A 19,373-nucleotide genomic window follows, 5' to 3' on the forward strand; every position below is an offset into this window, starting at 1 on the left:
GCTAGATAGACCTACTCCTGAAAAACTTGTGTCTGCGCAAGGCTTTTTGTCCCTACGAGGCCACCGTCATTTACCCGACGGGAGGGGTGAGTGAGTGAGCCCTGCAATCTAGAATTTGACCACTGATGTCACTGTTTTCAACCCATTTTATACACTGGCCCTTTAACAGGAGTGTATCAAAGACCATTGGATGAAATATAAGTCAGAGGGGTGTGATGATAAATCATCATCTCCTTTAGACAACACACAGACTGTGTTTACAAGGTCTTTAGTATCCCGGTTTTGAGGCTTATCCCGGTTTTGAGGCTTATCCGGGATATGATGTTTACATGGAACACAGAGAAACCCGGTTATTCATATCCCTGTATACATGATAAATACCAGTAACCCGTTTTCTGATCACTGCATCCTATCTGCGCAGGTGTGTGTTACATCTTTTACGTCTTTTGTTTACAACAGATTGAGCGGGAAATGCGATATATTTATTATATTTAGAAGTAAGACAAAAATGAGACCTCTGTGGCTTCTAGCGGGCTTAGCTTTAGTAAATACTCACGCCACATTACAGCTATGGCTCATCCACTTCATCACACGTCTCTTCGTCGCTCCAAAAATGGGAAGCTCTTGTTGCCGCCATGTTGCTTGTATATCTGGTGCGTCACTCTGGCGCCTGCGCACATGGCGGGCAGACGTCAGAGACCGGGATAAGGCGTATACATGCTCCAGTATCCCGGCTTCTATTGGAGTACCCCAGGTGGCAAAACCAAGTTTCTTGAAACCGGGAAAAGGGCATAATTCGTGATATGGTGTTTACATGCACAAACACAAAAACGGAATACTTAAAAAACCCAATCAAAACCGGGATACTAAAGACCTTGTAAACACACTCAATGTCATATCCTCCAAAAAACAACCACAGTTACCCATTGACTTAAACTTAAACTGTGTTACATTTGGTGGTTGTCTCTATTTTATTTTTTAATTTAATTAGATTTTTTGTGTGTACATGTAACACAGAAAGGCCACAGAAAGGCTGCCAAAATGGCACTGGGGGAAAAAATCTGATAGGCTGCTAATGTGGTATAATTAAATTATGAACACACAATCAAGGAGTCTCCTGGATAAATACACGACGCTACAAAGTTATGTGCTTCTATATATTCCAAATTAAGAAATCTCCATCCCCCAAAAAAATGATCGGAAACCATGAGTGATGTAAATCACGCTGGACCACATCAGCCCTGGCCCTTGACACACAATTACATAATGGCCATGACATGTTGGTGCCTCTTAAAATTGTCTTCCAAGCTAAAGTCAGTCCAGGTGAATACAGACTTTGCAATCCTCTCTGAGCATGAGAACATTGCACCATTATAATGACTATGGCGGTAATGGGCCCAAATGTTATTAAGATCTTAATGAAAAATGGGGATGCATTAATTGACCAACCAAAAGTAGTATTATCCAATTATCCTCTTAACAGAAAACAAAATACACTTATCAATAATGAATCAATCTCAATACCTGGGTTATGAATTCTCTATACAGTGCTCAAAAACGACTTGGCGATAAATGAAGATTTTTTTAGGGCTAAATGTTTAACAACTGAGTAAATGAATAGTAAATGAAGATAATATGAAATGACACAAAATCAACAGTATGTATAAATGGATTAAGACAAAAGGTTACACTTTTGTCAGTTATTTAGTTTGGCCATAGTGAGAGATGGTATGTGACTATAGATAAACTGGGGACGCAGGGATGCGCAAAACCATTTACATAACGAAACCTAAATTAAGATCAGAATAACTAAGTCTCCTATTCAACATCAACTCTTATCACAACACAGCGGCTGCATCAGGTGAGGGAAATTCTTTGCCTGCTTTTTTAGCAGCGTTGAATCAGGCGGACGTTTCTCCGAGGACCCCCGGACTGTCAGTTTGCAGCTCCCAGACCTGCCAGCAGAATGAAACCGGCTGGAACACAGTGGTGGAGGAGTGGTTGAGCCTGACTGCGACGTCCTTCAGGTGGCCCTCAAACGTCGGTTCTCTTAGGCTGCAGAAAGTCTCTTGGTTTGGCAAAAGAACCACTGTGGCAAGTGGCTGTCAGCCGCTGGATCCGATGCATCTTCGATGGAGTTGCAGGTCGAACAGTAGCTCATTTATTTAGCTGTGGCTACTCACTTATAATAAAGTTGAAAACAATCTCGTGGAATTGTCCGAGAGATTTAAATGATGGAAAAGTTGACATATGTTTTGAGAGTTAAAGAGAATACATTGAAAAAGAACTGGAACAAATGGAACATTTACATGAGACATGACACCAACTAAAAGGATGCCTGACTTGAAGACACTTACATGAATACGGAAACCGTCCCAAATAACCAGTTATTGTATTTGGTTTGTGTATCACATTGTATTAGCTCTGTGTCAGTGTGTTTGTACTGTTTATATATCTGTGAAAACTCAATAAAAACGTGTTTAAAATAAAATGTTTTCTTTCTCCAGTTCTCATGTTTGAATGACTGTCCAGAGACAGTGGTTCATTTTCTATCTGAAACATGTCTTCTACACTTACCACTATCTAATGTAACCAAAGCTGCATTATCATAGCCATAATTCTCTTTTATCATCTTTTATCATATTAAATGTCTCAAAAACTCATTTTAAGGACTGAAAATGAAATACTACTTTTGCGAGACAAGCTGAGAGCACAAGTGTACACAGCTGTTGACCTTTGACCCCACTTAAATCACCAATTATTTCAGGCAGTTGACTTGTTGTTCCCAGTACTTCACCTCTATTTATAATTCTTCAAATCTGAAATGATCATCAACATTTCTCTGTATTTTCTGACATTTCATTAAAAAAAAAAAACATCAGCCACAGTAACTAATATGAGCGTTACTTGCTGCCCTGATTTAACACATATAATTTGTTTGTAACTTTACTTTATGTTAGATTACAATATGCCCAAAGGTTCTGTCAATTGAGAGACAACTGAATATGTTTAATACGTGCACAAGCACAGGACAGAAGGCTGGCTTGAATCAGCAGCTACTATGATTTGCAACATATTTAAAGCTTGGCACTCTTCCTCAAACAGCAGCCAGTTTGCAATATGCTAAATGCGAAATACATTGGTCTCATTTGCATGAGATACAGTGACCTTGTTACAATTTCCATTAGTACAAAGACTCACTCCTCATTTCAAGGAGCCAGGGAGATAACCACATGAATTCAGATCGAGCGTCGTATCTTTACAGACTGTGGGAAGCAGGGTTGAATTATGTTTTCAGTGCTCAGCACAGCTTCCCCAAAAGTGATGAATGACCTGAGACCGAACATGAGTGACGCTTTTATATTGTGGGACGATCATTAGCTCCACAGTGAGGCCGTGAGGTCATTAAAAACAAATGCATTCATCTTTTTGGGAGCATTTATCACTGAGGAAATAAACAAATGATTGATATAAAGCATCTTCACTTAATAAGCAGGGCAGTTTGCTGCAAGAAAAACAAAACAACTATGACAACATAAGTGCTTTATGAATTTAAATCTAAGTGGAAATAATGATTGAAAGTGAATATCAGTGTGTGTGCTGCAGCTGGAGTTGCTTCTCCATTCCCATATTGCTTCTGCAAACCACGGTTTCAAACTTCAGTTCCATGTACGGGCATCCTGTCAAAGAACAGCAGTCTGACCTCATCTATTTACCATACAGCAGCTTTATAATGTGCCATTTTACCCTGATTTCTTTTAACCCTGTTTCATAACTCAATCTGACAGCAAACGCTTATTAATGCAACTTTTAACTGTAGTGGTTGCAAAGTAACATGCAGCACATCTGTGTTGACTTTGTATAAGGCGGTTTGCTAATGTCTCCCGGTGAAGTTATGACACATGCACTGACAGCAAGCTGAAAACACATTTTAAATCACTCTAAAAATATCTACTATTTTTTCCTTAGGGTCAGGGTCAACGTGCTATAGCCGCACGATGCTAACTCAGCTGTGTCCAAACGGGGTTGGGGGCAGGAGTACCCTTTTCTCCTCTCTCTTTAAATATGGTAGCATACATGAATGAGCAAGGCTACACTATGAGCAAGGTGACCTGAACCTGAACATCTGCAGTCTGCAACAAGTGCTCAGAGTCTCTCCTCCACAGTCCTGCAGTGAAACCAGCAGGATGTGAAGTCTATAATGCTGGATTTTGATTGACGAGGATTTCTTTTTGGACAAACTTTCTTCTACAGTTGCTTCAGGAGTGAATAATGTAAGTAGTGGATAATGTTTGGCAAGTACTTTCATGCTATCTTGATCCTCCTTTAAGAAGCTTTCTTGTATCAGAAGCCATATCTCTGTTTTATTCAGCATGCTGTTGTGAATTTCATTTAGTGAGATTTTCTCAAAGTCTGCTTGCTTTTGGCTTTGATGGACACTTCTATATAGTAATGAATGAACAGGTTAAACTGAATACTTACGCTTAAACTTATTACACCGTCTTTGGGTGTTTTATTCTTTTCATATGGTTCCCTCCTGCACCAGAATCTATTAAACAGTAAGATACATCTCTCTAATTGCTGCTGCACCAATTTAATTCTAGTTCAGATATAACTTCAGTCAAGAAATATCTGGTTTGGCTGTATATTCAGACTCCTGACATAAATAACTAAAACGTATTTGCTGAGGCTGTTTAAACAGGTGCATGTTTCTCATTAGTGCCTAAAGTAAGGCGGTCTAATTGTGTAATAAATGGAAACATCTAATCCGCTAGAGCTCAATCCTCACAGGGGTCATCCCCCAGACCAAAAGTTCACCCGTTTGTCAAGGATGCTGACTCCCCGTCTCCATGGCTATGAGTCAACACAGTGAAATTACTGCCATACTAGGAAACAGAAACTCCCGTAGCACCAAAGTAAGGCTTGATGATGGTTTAGTGTTAAAACGAAGTGGAACCAAGTGTGAAGAGAAGCGTGGGCATGGGACAAAGAGTCCAGGGGTCTGTACCTCTTAGTAATCCCGGAGCTGCATGTGTCGTAAGGCCTCTTTATAGCAATGGAATAAAGATCCACGCAATCTAAAGCAGTCCGAGGCTTCAACAATCTTCAGTTCAGCAGTGTTGCACCACATGAAGCCATTCCACCTGCTGCAGATAGAAATGTGTGCGTGAGCTGTATGTGTGCAATGATGGATAGAAGTGTCATTGTTTTCATTGGTGAATATTGCTCTTTGTTATCAATGATGGTCTGGACTCAGTGTTCCTCTAAGTGTGCAAACTGAAAAAAAGAAGAGCAGGACTCATTTAAATTGGTCCAAATTTGTAATGTAAAGATACATTCAACTGTGAAATAGTGTCAGTTTGTCTCTACACTTAAAGCTTTGTTCTAGAGAGCTGCTGTAAAGATTGCTTTGACAATATGTTGGATATTCATTGATCTACAATGAATGCATCCTCATGTTGACCTTTACCTGACCTCTGGTGCTGCCATTAACCCCCATGTCCTCTTGAACATTACTGAAATCCAAAGTGGCAGACTGATGTGAAAGCATTTCAGGCATATGTTGGAGCTTTTCTGAATAGCAACTCTCTGGCCCAAATGTCAACCTGTAATCTTACAGTAGGCAGATTGAAATTAAATCTCCTGTCAGCATTCATGCTCCCATTAGAGGAACAACACCTCTGAAGTTGCCTTTCCTCTAGCGCCACCCTCAGGATAAAAACTCTACCCTTTTGACCCAGCTATTTTTAAGGATCTAATAATAGCATTATCATTTTGTTTTTTTGTGACTTTGCAGTACAAGCTGCTTGCATGGCTTCAGACTTTGAGTGCTGTTGATTAAAGTCTGTTGTTTCTAGAATGAATTTAGGCATATAAATTTTCTCTCTGAGTGACTTTAGTTGAATAATATTTGTAGGAAAGACACAGGTGGCAGGAATGGTCCTGTGACCCTTTGAGAAGTAGTTTTTGACGGTTTATTTCGTCACCCTATCAGGTCTCAAATTAGCTTTTCAGATGTGATGAAGAACTGATACGCATGTGCTTTACAGCCTATGATTTTTTTGTGTTACACATTATAATCTATTTATTGCAGCTGAATCAAAGGAGTATGTTGTAGACACTTTGAAAAGATAAATTATAGAGTGTGAATGTGAAGATTTTATAGCTCGCAATGTCTTTTTTTTTTTATTATTCTGGTGATCAGGGGGTGAATTTATATAACTCATGGTCTGAAGTGTTATGGCACCACCCTCTGGTGGATGTCAAGACATGTGTTTGGGAATGGAGAACTTGTGTTTGCAGTGAAATCTAAAGTGCTGTCCCTGCTTTCCAAACAGTAGCAGACAACTGAAATGGCTTTTGTTCTGAATTCTGGCTGGTCTATAGATGAATATTCTGTCTAATATTGACAACATGAACAAACATAATGTCTGTATTAAATTTAACAGTTTCATATTAGGTTATAAAAGCACCATTTTATGTTCATGTCAATTTACTAACCTGAAAATGGGGAAAGCAGCAAAACTCTTGAATTTAATGTCAGTTTCAGCCAAAATAATTGATTGGATGGAAAAAACACTGACTGCTGTTTTGCACTATTTTCTGATTTTAGTTTAGTTTATTTAAGAAGGGACAGCACATATTTAAAGGCTATTTTTCATCTTTAGTCCCTGTAGATGTTACATAAGGCTACCTAAAATACAACAAAGCACAAAAAACAGAACAACAAAAAAAGAAAAAGCAAAGAAAGAAAGAAAAAGAAAACAGGGCAGAAAGTTTTAAAGACTTTGAACACATCAACAAGATATGATTTTAACATGACTTTTTAGTTACAAGAATGTAAGGATCATCAAATGTGTGATTTGGCACACATTTGATGATATAAAAGGACACACAATTTTTAAAAGCACTACAGACTGTCATGGATTTTGACACAATAACTGATTACCAGAATAATTTAAGAGAATAACTTGGTAGCCTGTTTAAAAGATTATCTGTTAACACAATTTAACTTCAGTAACAAAACAAACACTGCTTGTAGTGAGGGAGCAGGAGGCTCAGTATTTCTACTATGTATAACACAAATTGTCTCCGAGATTCAGTTCTTAAATGGAGATGCTGATTGCTGGGCTGATATTTGTTGCAGTGATAGATGAGAGCTGCGGCGGGAGAGAAATCTCTCTGTATAAACAGGAGTACGGAAAACAGCCACCCAATTGTTTTGCTTATCCTCTTGGATGTGAATGCTGTTTCCCCCTTGATATTACATACCATTCCATTTAGAGCGATGGCAGCCCCGATGAGACTGCCAGAGGAAAGCTGCACTTCCTATTGGGGATAGGAATAATTCAGATGGTAGTTCAAAATATTACAAAGTGTACTAATGCTGACATGTCTTGATCTGAAGAGTAAACACTTCAGTGAAGGAGTTTGTTGTCATGGTTGTTAGGATTTCAGTATTTCTGCAAGACTATCAAAGTTTGACAAATCATTAAACCTAGTGTTAACACTCATGTCAGTCCAGGATTGTTTTCTGGGGTTCATTTTATACAGATACCATGTAATATTTAAAGTGTGATACATGTGTAATTATTTTCAAAGGGCTCCTTGACCTGAAACACTTTGTTTGTGTCTTAATGAAGGTGTTGTTGGTGACACCCAGGATATTGTGAAACAGCATTAGAGATGGAACCAGAAGTCGAAGACCTTGACAACAACGACAACTCAGTGCCTTGGTCAGGTTCAGATGGTTCCCAGGAATTTTGTGAGTCTTATAACGAAGATGATGCCAGTGATGAAGAGTACCCTTTAGACCCTCTCCCTGCTCGCAGATCAAACACAGATCTCGAGTCCCCAGAACGCCGTCAGTCACAGGACTGGGGACCTCCAGGTGAGCGACGCTCCCTGCGTGAGCTGAGTGGAAGTGAAGATGATGTTTCATACCAAGAAGAGGATGACATCTACCTCAGTGAATCAAGAGAGTCCATTACAGAGTCTCCTCACATCCAAAGATCACTGTCCCCACACCCTGAGCGCCCCGACTCGGAGCCACACGCTGGCCAGATAACACGTCAGCATTCCCACTCATCCTCCTCCTCTATTGGCCGTGCTGCTGATATGACCCTGGCCTTGACCCTGGCCACAGAGCAGCCCCTGGACCTAGGCAGTGGGAACAGGAGAGTTGAATCTTCAGAGGAAGGAGGGAGTAGTGAAGCACCTCCTGCTTCTGTCTTCTTTGGAATTTCAGACGAGGCTGCTGAGCAGGCAGAGAAGTGGAACTCTGAGTCTGACACAGATCTGTGCAGACCGGACAGGCACAGGGCAAGGTCCACACGTAAGTATCTATCTTCTACCCTCACTTGTTAGATTCCAGTGGACATATGAAGCGGGTGGTGCAATCTCTATAGCATATACTAAATGGGTTTTTTTAATCATGCATGACTTATTAATAGACAAGATACTAATTTGTGTTTGTTTTAAAAGCAGCCTGAGACATGAACTAACTTTTGATAATAATCTTAAATAAAAATTTCTGCCTGTCATTATTTTTGGTGTTATACGAAGACTTTAATCGATAAATAACGTTTGCAAAGCACCATGGGTTCTGGTTATTTTCATGCTGCAACGTGGGGTCTATTTGAGGTGGACTTAGAGGGAGAATTCCCATGGCTTTAATAGTCAGAGCAGGATAAGAATAAAATATGACCATATGATGAGGCTGGCAGAAACAAATTTGACAGACACCAGCAAGTGTCACCCCGGCCTGTCACCCGATCCCTTTTCCAATCGTAACTTGACGGCAATGGAAAGTGAGCTCCTCACTTTTCTTGCCTCATGGACCCCCCTAAGTTAGCTGTAAGTAAATATGATGCTTTTATTAGTGTGCTTGCTTCAGCAGGGGCAACTTTAATATTGCTTTTGCTTGTGTTAAGGTGTGCTTGCTTCAAACAATAATAATAATAATAATAATGACAATAACGTAATAATAATGGTTGGTTTCATCTGAAAACTGAGATCAAACCAAACTGAATAAAATCCCAGAATATCTGTCTGTTATATGACTTTACTCAGCACTGATCAGTTAAATACTGTACCTTTAAATACCAATTGACTGACAACATATCAAAATAAAATAATGTGTATATATTTCCATCTGCACCTCCCTTTTTCCTCTCTTTTTCACCATCCCTCTCTCCTCTTTTGTCCCAGGGCTCGATCACAGCGAGAGCCAATCGGAAAGACACGTCAAGGAGACCAAATCCAAATGTAAGCGAATTGCTCGGCTTCTAACGGATGCACCCAACCCTCAAAATAAAGGAGCCTTGCTGTTTAATAAACGCCGCCAGAGAGTCAAGAAATACACACTCGTGAGTTACGGGACTGGTGAGAACAAGCTTGACAGCGAAGACCAAATAGAGGAGGAAACTGAAGAAGTTAGATCAGCTGGTTATAACTTTGTGGCAACAAGTGAATCTGAGCTCGAGGAGGAGTATTCTGTTTATCACCAGCAGCATAATTTAAGTCTGAATTGGGGAAGTGTTCGAGAAATGGAGGCACTACCAGAAACGAAAGGAAAGGGCGTTCTGATGTTCGCCCAGCGCCGCAAACGGATGGATGAAATTGTGTCAGAGCGTGAAGAACAGAGGAATAAAGCAGTACCTGTGGAGATGATAACAGAACACGAACGTACAGAAGCACCGAATATTTATGACCCTGAGGAAATGTACGTGCATGCTGATCAGGCCGACTACATGGATGCAAATCTTAAGCAACATGTAGAATACCAAGAAGATATTCAACAGATGAACCACCTATCGAATGTGCCAAGACCATTGGTGCCAAACAGAACTGCAAAGCCCTTCCTTGGATTTAATGTCAGCACAACTGCTCCTGTCATGCCTGGTGGCGATGTTCCAGCAATGAAGAAGCATGAATCAAGATTCAGAGTACCTGTGCCTATTAACACTAACCCACATGTTTGGTCCCCCACTGGAGACATTATAGCCTCAAGAGATGAGCGAATATCTGTCCCAGCGATAAAGACCGGCATCCTACCAGAATCTAAAAGGAAAGCTGCTAATAAACAGCCATCAGCGCAAAAATCTGATCCTCATCTTCAAAACAAAGGGGACAGGAGGTCTTATATTGAGCCTGAGGAGGACTTTTTTAGTCTCGGTGCTGAAGCTTGTAACTTCATGCAACCCAGAACAGTAAAACTCAAGCATCCCCCTCCAGTTGCCCCAAAACCTACCATCAACCCATCCTGCCCACCTTGGATGAGAAGGAGCCCCTCTGCCGAACCCTTTATTCCACCAAGAAGTCCGGTTTCACAACCTTCTCACAGTCCTGCGGGGCCTCATAGTCAGCATTACTCACCACAGCAAGACTGGGCTCAGCCTCAACAGATGGTCAACCACTGGGCACCAGATCAGACACAGGCAACACTTCAAACACCTGCCAGTGCCTGGGCTCCGGCCTCTTCTCAGCTTCATCTTCAGCCAACCACAAATAGCTGGAGTCAACAGCCGTCACGATCCCCTGTGAGTATGCAGGCCCGCAGTCCTACTTACAGCCCACATCAACCAGCTTCACCCGCAAGGAGTAAGTTAGAAAGTGTCCCAAACTCAGTTGCCTCTTGCCCACCACAAGCAGGGAAACCATATGTCCAAATGTCAAAAGCATCGCTGTCTTCTCCAAAGGGTCGAGTCTCAGACAGAGGTATCAATCGGGCCGGTGATGGTTCAACTATGGCGGGAAAAGGTGCAGAGTTGTTTGCCAAAAGACAGTCCCGTATGGAGAAGTTTGTTGTCGATGCTGAAACGGTGCAAGCTCACAGAGCAAGATCCCCCTCCCCTACTGCGTCCCTCCCTAACTCATGGAGGTATTCCTCCATTGTCCGTGCCCCACCTCCTTTATCATACAATCCTCTTCTTGCCCCTTTCTACCCTCCATCAGCAGCCAAGCAGCCCCCTTCTACAAGCCCCAAAATCAAGCCTAAGACCAAACCAAAACCTAAAGCAGCCCCAAAGCACCTCAACTCCTTAGATATTATGAAACATCAGCCTTATCAGTTGGACTCCTCGCTATTCACATATGATGCAGCCCCTGAGGCCAAAAGCCCCAGCCCCAGCCCCAAACCAACTTCAGCATCCAAGTTTGAGGCTACCAAAAGCCTCAAACAAAGATCTGCCCTTTCTCGTTCTCCTTACAATGCCTCTGAGCTCGTTGTTCAAAGCGAGCCAGAAGTCCCCACTAAGTCTCCGATATCGGTAAGTTCCAAACATTCTTCTGCCCGCCCGCAAAACACAAGATCAGCTGAGCCTCTTGCAACTGACAAGCACTTGGATGAAAAGCACACTGTCACGCCGCCTGCAGCCCCTCACACAGGCAGCAAGCAAGCACCGGCCGCCCGGCCCACAAGCGCATCCTCCCAGCATTCATCTGTTGGTGACAGCATAGCTTCAGCTTATTCTCCTGCATCTCTCATTGCTAGAGGCGCACTTCAAATGGCACCTCGCCCAAAGTTCTCTGCTAAGAAGCCAGCAGTGGCGAGCAAACAGTGGAGGCCTGTTGCTGTTCTTCATTAGCTCTAATACTGTATTTGGTCATGCGTTGGTGCAGTCACCACTGAGACGGTAGAACACAGTTACATCTGCCCTGCAACTCGGTAGCATCTTAACTTAACAGGTGGTAATGGTTAGACATTTGTCTAAATGTAGGTCACATCCAAAATAGTTTACAGTACGCAGCTATGAGGGTATATTTAGCTGGAAAAGTGAAGAAACCATGTTGAATGTACAGCAAAGCTCGCTTAAAAATGTAAATCAATAGAATATTAACTAAAATAAATACAGAAATAAATAATTTTGCACATTATATCATCTTCCTCAAATGTGGGAGGTGCATGTGTGCTTGAAAAAGGAAATGTGAGACTAGATAATGTTGAGTGATTCTCAGGAAGTGCTAATACATGTGCAATAATGTGTGCAGAGAGCCTCGTTCAACTGAGGTCTTTAGTTTGTTTTTCTTTTGTTGTTGATTTTCTTTTGTAAAAAAAAAAAAGACTACTTGCATGACATAATTTTTTATGTGTTAGTGGTTATCACTGGCCCCAAAAACTACACACAACAGTAACATTTACTAACATATTTATTTATTAAATTAATTAATATTCTGTCATCTGGGATAACAGGAACTCACAATTATATATGCAAAATATTCTTAATTGTTTAGTGTGTCTGGGGAGAAACTGTCAATGCACTTCTTTTTTTTGGATGCACACAATTTGCAATTCCTTCAGTCTCATTCCAAACTGACGTCACAACCGCTAAAAGCACTAACGTTAGTTGTGATTCTTAACCCTGATGACTTTAAATGTTTTTTTATGTGGATATATATTCTGCAGTTATGGCCAGTTATTTAACTGTCAGTAAAGTCATCAGGCATTCTGTATCCTCATCCTTGATGTAAAACACGAGCTACCACAGAGATTTGATGATTGATCCACATTGCCAGCAGCAACTCAAAATGAAAAAAGGAAACAGTTGTCTTGTTTGTGTTTATGTCTCTGTCTTTCAAACATATCACTGTTGATTGCACTTCTTGTTCTCAGCACAACCATGCTATTAAATTTCTCTTTCTCTCTATGTGTGTACTTCCTGTGTGTGCCACGAGCCTCTCTTTTTCTGCACCACTACTTTTTCTGAGTCACCCATATTTCCTCCTTCATCTTTCTCACTGCCTCACACAGAATTTATTCATATTTACTGCACCTTCAGCAATGCCAGTTTTCCATGATTCACTGCTTTATTGGCTGTTTTTAATGAGTTATTGCTCATATTAATATAAAATGGTTAATTGCTGAAGGTTAACACCATAACTGACCAGTATGACTTCATGTTTCTGGACTGATGTATTTGTTTATTTTCACAGCATTTCCATAAGACCACCTTTGAAGCTGTAGTTGGTAACTTTTATTAAAAAAAAAAGAAGAACCATTTGTCATATTTGCTGAAACTGTCACTATATCCACGTCATATTATATGGTAAGACAGGTTATCGTGAAAAAAATCATGTTCCTCTGCCTCCTCGTATTGCTTATAATGGCTTTCCAGTTGAAGAACTCATCAGAGCTGAGGAGTTTCAAACAAAGCTGTCAATCATGTCAATCACTGCCTGTGAACTGTGTTTAAACTGTCAAATTAGGCAGCTCTGATTAAAAAATAAGTCAAGATTCTGTCACTCCATGGCCTATTTCTCGCCTCACATGTTTTCAGAATCATATTTTGGCGAGCTGTTTAGCTTGTAAGATGAGAAGGTTTGCTCGGGTGGGTGGTGCTTCGTTTTTGTTTGAAGGTTTTCAACATGGTGGCCATGTCACAAACATTCTAATTTTACAGTTAAACAGTACACTAAAATATGTTTCTGACATTACATCCATAAACGATAAATACTGGGTGCTGGACAGAAGAACAAATCCAACAGGATCCAATAGGTCAGCAGACCAGAAACTGCTCTTTTTGGAAATTGATAAGATAAAAGATAAAACTTTATTGATCCCACACCGGGGAAATTCACATGTTACAGCAGCTCAAATAGCACAGATAAAAAAAGCCAGTTGAATGGCAACAGAATACTTACAGAATAAAGATAATATACAAAAAGATTTCAATCTTTCTAATCATAATTAGAAAAATATAGAATAAAAAAATAAATAAAATGTATGGGTATATATTGACAGCTGTACAGGATGTGCAGACCTGTTCTTGTATTTTCGATTCTAGCAAATTCTATTAGAAGCACAACTAGTGGGGGGAGGAAACTGATAGTCTATCTGTCTCATGTACTTCTGTGTGGATGTGGTGACAGTTTCAGAAAATGTAACAAAAACATACTTTTATAAAAGTTACCAGCTGTATCTTTAACTCTGAATAGAAAAATGTTTGGATCCATGACCTTGGCCCTCAAAAGATATTCTGCACACTTTTGTTGAGCGGTGCTGATAGTCTATTGAAGGGAAATCTACCCTAAAGCAGAATTTACATTTTCCTATTCCAATAATATCTTGAATGCAAATATGTACTGTCACAGTAAAAGTATGTTATCTGTACTTATAGAATATATTTTTTATTATATTTAAAGACAGGCTGGATTCTGCTTAGGTTTTGAGTGTATTTTATAGTTCCTTATACTCATCAATGTAGTCATTCACTCACAAATATTCTCCCCACACCCTAAGATCACTCAGCTACACCCAAAACTAGCACGACAACCTCTGAGTAACAAATATTCTAGTATGGTATATTGGCATATCACTAAGTTTTTCTGCTTACTAGAAAGATACAAACACTAGTAAACTGAGCATAGAAATATACATTAAGAAATGGATTATTTGTGGTGAAGGATAAGTCAAACACAGTCATGTTAGCTGTGAAAACTAGCTATCAATACTGGCTAATGGTCTGCCACTCATGTTTAGATATATGGTCAAATGGTTTATGCTGAGACAGTCACATTCCATGGGTATTTATTTCTTTAGCTGTTTTAAACCAAGAGAAACAACCAACACAAACAGGAGCTATTTCCTGTTTTTTAGTTTTTTTGAAGTTTATGGTTTATATGTTTAAATCATACCGCAGCTGGTAAAGGTTGCTATAGATGAGCTAATAATATGGTTGTTCCAACTGACATGTCCGAACTGCAGAACAGACAGATGTCCTTTAGCTGTCAAGTATCCCTGAATACTGATTACAGTGGTGACCATGATTTGAGGAAAAATAGGCTGCAGTCTAGGCTAGATGTACAATGAAACCGACATGTGAATTGTCCTGTAGGGTGGATTTCCCCATTATGCAGATGAAACGAAGACAAATGGGCACCGATATAGCTCCAAACAAAGTTTTATAATCTTTTAGATGTCTTTGTCGTAGTAATATTGTCACTGTGCTTGTTTTAAGTTTCTTGAACCAACAGCAGGTAAGTTCTTAAGTCTTCATTTGTTTTTAATCTTTGTTAATGTCAAATGCTGCTACACAGATCATACCCACACATATATATCATTTAAACCTGTTTAGGGGATTTTAATAGAAAAGCTCAGTCCTATAGTTGGTCTATAAATCTTGACATTTTTAAGTTGTTTTAGACAAATAAAAGGTCCTGTGAATGGGCCCTACCCAAATCTGCAGCAGTTGTTTTAAGTTAATAAATACTGGTGAATATTTTGGTTCATAAAATATGATAATCATTGCATATATTTAGGATTAAAATGATCATTGCTGGCCTCCGTGACACCATCCTAGCAGATGGGTCACAGAAAGCTTTCCCCTTTTTTCTCCCCTGTGGGTGGCCCTGCCAAAATCAACAGTCCCATTTAACAGAAAATGCAAAATAATACATTTATTTCATGTGCAAAAAGTAACACCATGTGAATAAATGTGACAAAAAAAATGATTGTTTCGGTCAAAGGACAACTTACGAAGCACAACTTACAGACTAATTCCAGAGAAATAAATAGGCTGATCAGACTCACAACAATGGCCACTGGGAGGAGGGCAGTATAAGGCTGAAATGTTCACTTCTTGCTGGATGTTTTCGCATTGTGTCCCTTTTTGCCCACAAAATAAATGGATTCTTTTGCATCTTAACAGCCTCTTATGTCAGTATGCAGGGAATTTTTCCATAAAATTGAAAGTTGTTTTCTCAAAACTATAATTCAATTGTTTGCACCCACTTGTTGACGAGCACTGTCATTTAATTTCAAACAAAACATGAATAAACCTTACATAAACATTACATATACATGATTAGTTGTCCAGGCTTCCATGAAGCCAGAGGGTGGCAGCAAAGTCTGCAACACTGCTGTAGTACCAGTCAACTAATTCGAGCTCTTCTTTCAGGGATATGGTAGAAGCCGCTCCCTGAGTCTGCCCAAGCGACTGAATTCGATGCCTTCTCCCAGACTCCTGTCACCTGTGAGCACACCAGGAATCCAGGCGTCATTTTTACCCACACAGAGGCAAGCGTCCTTTCAAGAAAAAGTCTACAAGCCACTGTCACCGTGGGAGGCAGCATCCAGAAGCCCCATTGGATCAGTGGATGATGCCTTTGTGTTTCAGGGCCTCTCGTCATCTGTTGCCACTAATGTCAAAGCCGCAGGGCACCGTCGGTCTCTGCCAGAGCCTCCAGAAGAATGGAAGCGTAGGGTGTCCCTTGATCCTGCACCTGTCAGTGCGGGTCATTACCGAGCCACCCCAGCTTTTCAGGCACCGTTCATGAGCAGGACATTTTCACCTGAGAAACCAGCCTTCTATGGGCCTCCCTTCAGACCTGCGCAGCCTCTGAGGTCTGCCAGCATCGGATACATGGGGCAAAGCTCCAGTCCAACAGTGTACTCTCACATGCATAGTGCAATCCACAGAAGTTAATACCACTAAAATAAGATCAGGCATATGTACATCAGATGAATAGAAACACTTTCACATTCTACATGGTGAAAAGTGTGTTGAACATGAAAGACAAACAAGTTAATTTGGCCCCAAGAGATGGAACATGTTTGCTTTATAATGATTACAAAAAAGGGGTTGTTGATGTGTTGGCTCAAACTTTTCCAATAAGTCTGAGAGGTCTGAGACTCATGAGAGGCATGTTTTAGACAATTTATTGTGTTTGTTTTAAATTGCTGATGGCAGTGATAAAAGTCGCTATCTTAATGGTACGAGTGGTCACTTGGTTTGAAGAGCACAACGACTTACTGTAGCTATTGTGTTGTGTTGAGATATTACCCGGCTAAGCATTGATGGGAGAGACTGCAGTTGTATCAGAGATCATTTCAGAATTATTATTATCATGTTATATCAGTTTTTACAGACTGGTTTCAGGACAGAAGTGGACCACTGCAGTCAGGAAAAGTGTTTGCAAAGTGTTAGGAGAGCTAAAGTGAACGTGCAGTTGAAGAAATGTTTGGTAGATTGCCTTTTATAAAAATGTGGAGTGGTGTTGCTCACTGAACATGCTGTTAATTTTGACATTGTTAATTATAAATATTTAGTGAGAAATGAGGCACTTTTTCTTCTGTTCTGTGTGGCTTTTCAGTCATGTATCTTAAGTGAAGCTTTCAAACTCACTGTGATTGTGTGATCACTTCTGCACACCTGAATGTTTCATATAGAGATGTCCAATACACTTTCACTCATCTTGTTTTAATCTGTCTTTTCTCTCACTACTATTGCAGTGGCAATTGCAAGTATATTATGAGACTTAACATTTTGTATGTGTACTTTATATGTACTGCAGTGCATTCTAAGAAAATCCTGCAATAAGTGTTGCATCTTAAAGGAATATTTTACCTGTGAAATTACCATTTCTATATCAGTTACTCACTGTTACTTTGAATTAATGAAGAAAATTTGTTTTTCTCGCATGCCTCCACGGTGAACGGAGAATCCAAAAAAGGAACATTCTCCATTAATTAAATTAAAAAAATGGGCTGCATTTAACAACTGCAAAACTATATAAAAACATTCATTTTCCGGGTGTGGCTCAGGAGGTACAGCGGGTCGTCCACTAATTGGAAGATCAGCAGTTCGTTCCGAGGCTCCTCCAGTCCGCATTTCAAAGTATCCTTTAGCAAGATACTGAACCCCTATTTGCTATTGCATCGGTGTGTGAGTGTGTTAAACCTGAGTAGCAGGTGGCACCTTGCATGGTAGCCTCAGTCACCAGTGTATGAATGGGTGAATGTGACTCGTAGTGTAAAAAGTGCTTTGAGTGGTCGGAAGACTAGAAAGGCACCATACAAGTGCAGTCTATTTACCATTTACCGTCAACAAACTTACAGAACTCATGCAGCGTAATCCAAGTGTCATTTATTTAGTCATATGCTCAGTAATATCCAAACATATGCATGTTTGCTGAAACATTACAATTTCAAATGTCAGTGCAAATAGTCTCATGCGAGGCCAAGAAGTGTGCCTTTGCACAGGCATGCATTTTTACACCGCATAAGCAGAGCTCATACGCACATGCATGCTACTCATCAGCAGTGGTGTCTTATATAGTAACGTTTTAGTAAAAAAAAAAAATGTGTATGGGAAGTACTGAGCATACGACTAGATAAATGACACTTGGATTATACTAGTTGTGTGAGAGATTGTAGACGAATGTTTTGATATAGTTTTGCTGTCGTTAAATGTGTCAGCTTTAAGTCATGAAGAATGTTTGCCTTTTTTGGATTCTCCATTCACCGTGGAAGCACATGAGAAAAATGCTGTCTTTATGAATTCAAGGTAAAACACAAGGTGAGTAACTGATATACAAAAGGTCATTTTGGGTGGTAAATTATTCCCTTAACATCGACCTTTTTCGAACTGATGACCTATATATAAAGATTTCTCAATGGACAGAAGCTTTTTTGCCTTTATAACATATATTTTTAAGTCAGGAGGAATAAATGTTGCATGCATACATTCATGGCATAACCCACCTTTGATGGTACACTGTGTGGTGTCAAAGTGTAACAGAAACACAGATTCTGCCAGAGTGTCAGGGTTTCAGTGTGACTGATGTGGCCATGTTTCTTGTTTTCATGTTTCTGGCCTAATTGTGGGGGGCTTTAACCCTGTGTTTGATGATTTTCTCGAGAAAAATGTTGTTTTTTTGCACCTTTTAAACACAAACTGAAAAATTAAAAGAGATAAAAATGCTTTAAAGTGGTGTTTTTTTGGCTTTAACTCAAAAAGTAAGCATTCTTTTTGATTCATTCTCTGACCACATGTTACATTTCTTCTTTTATTTAGACGTCTATTCATTCAGTCATTCATTTTCCATAATTCATTATCCTGTTGGGGGTGGCGGGGGGCTGGAGCCTATCCCAGCTGACATTTGGCGAGAGGCCAGGTACACCCTGGACTGAGGGCTGACACATAGAGACTGACAACCATTCAAACTCACATGCACACCAAGTTAGAGTCACCAATTAACCTGCATGTCTTTGGACTGTGGGAGGAAGCCGGAGTACCCGGAGAAAACCCACNGGTACACCCTGGACTGAGGGCTGACACATAGAGACTGACAACCATTCAAACTCACATGCACACCAATTTAGAGTCACCAATTAACCTGCATGTCTTTGGACTGTGGGAGGAAGCCGAAGTACCCGAAGAAAACATGCAAACTCCACACAGAAGGGCTCTCCCTCCCCAGGGTTCAAACCCCACACCCTGGGATCGAACCAGGAACCCTCTTGCTGTGAGGCAACTATGCTAACCACTGTATACACCATATTAATGTTATATGAATAACTTGTATATTAATGTTATATTTAACACATGCAGTGCTCAAAAAAATCGACAGTAACTTCCATAACAAAGATTACA

At 40.2% G+C, this 19,373-nt stretch overlaps 1 protein-coding gene across 1 annotated transcript; it reads left to right on the plus strand.

Moving 5' to 3' along the window:
- Window positions 1–4,156: 4,156 nt before the first annotated feature.
- On the plus strand, window positions 4,157–18,663 carry synpo2b (synaptopodin 2b). Its single transcript, XM_050044553.1, has 4 exons — window positions 4,157–4,274; window positions 7,644–8,335; window positions 9,211–11,270; window positions 15,897–18,663. The coding sequence occupies exons 2-4, from the start codon at window positions 7,687–7,689 to the stop codon at window positions 16,422–16,424; spliced, it is 3,237 nt and encodes a 1,078-aa protein (XP_049900510.1). The 5' UTR covers window positions 4,157–4,274; window positions 7,644–7,686; the 3' UTR covers window positions 16,425–18,663.
- Window positions 18,664–19,373: the final 710 nt, after the last annotated feature.

Source organism: Epinephelus moara, chromosome 5 (genome assembly GCF_006386435.1).
Source record: "Epinephelus moara isolate mb chromosome 5, YSFRI_EMoa_1.0, whole genome shotgun sequence".
NCBI classification, from domain to species: domain Eukaryota; kingdom Metazoa; phylum Chordata; class Actinopteri; order Perciformes; family Serranidae; genus Epinephelus; species Epinephelus moara.

Bases quoted from the DNA above. Each gene is read 5' to 3' on its own strand.
- synpo2b (XM_050044553.1), top strand. From the start codon at position 7,687: ATGGAACCAGAAGTCGAAGACCTTGACAACAACGACAACTCAGTGCCT. The intron at 8,336-9,210 runs GTAAGTATCTAT...CTTTTGTCCCAG, and splicing joins GCACAGGGCAAGGTCCACAC to GGCTCGATCACAGCGAGAGC. The intron at 11,271-15,896 runs GTAAGTTCCAAA...CTCTTCTTTCAG, and splicing joins CCACTAAGTCTCCGATATCG to GGATATGGTAGAAGCCGCTC.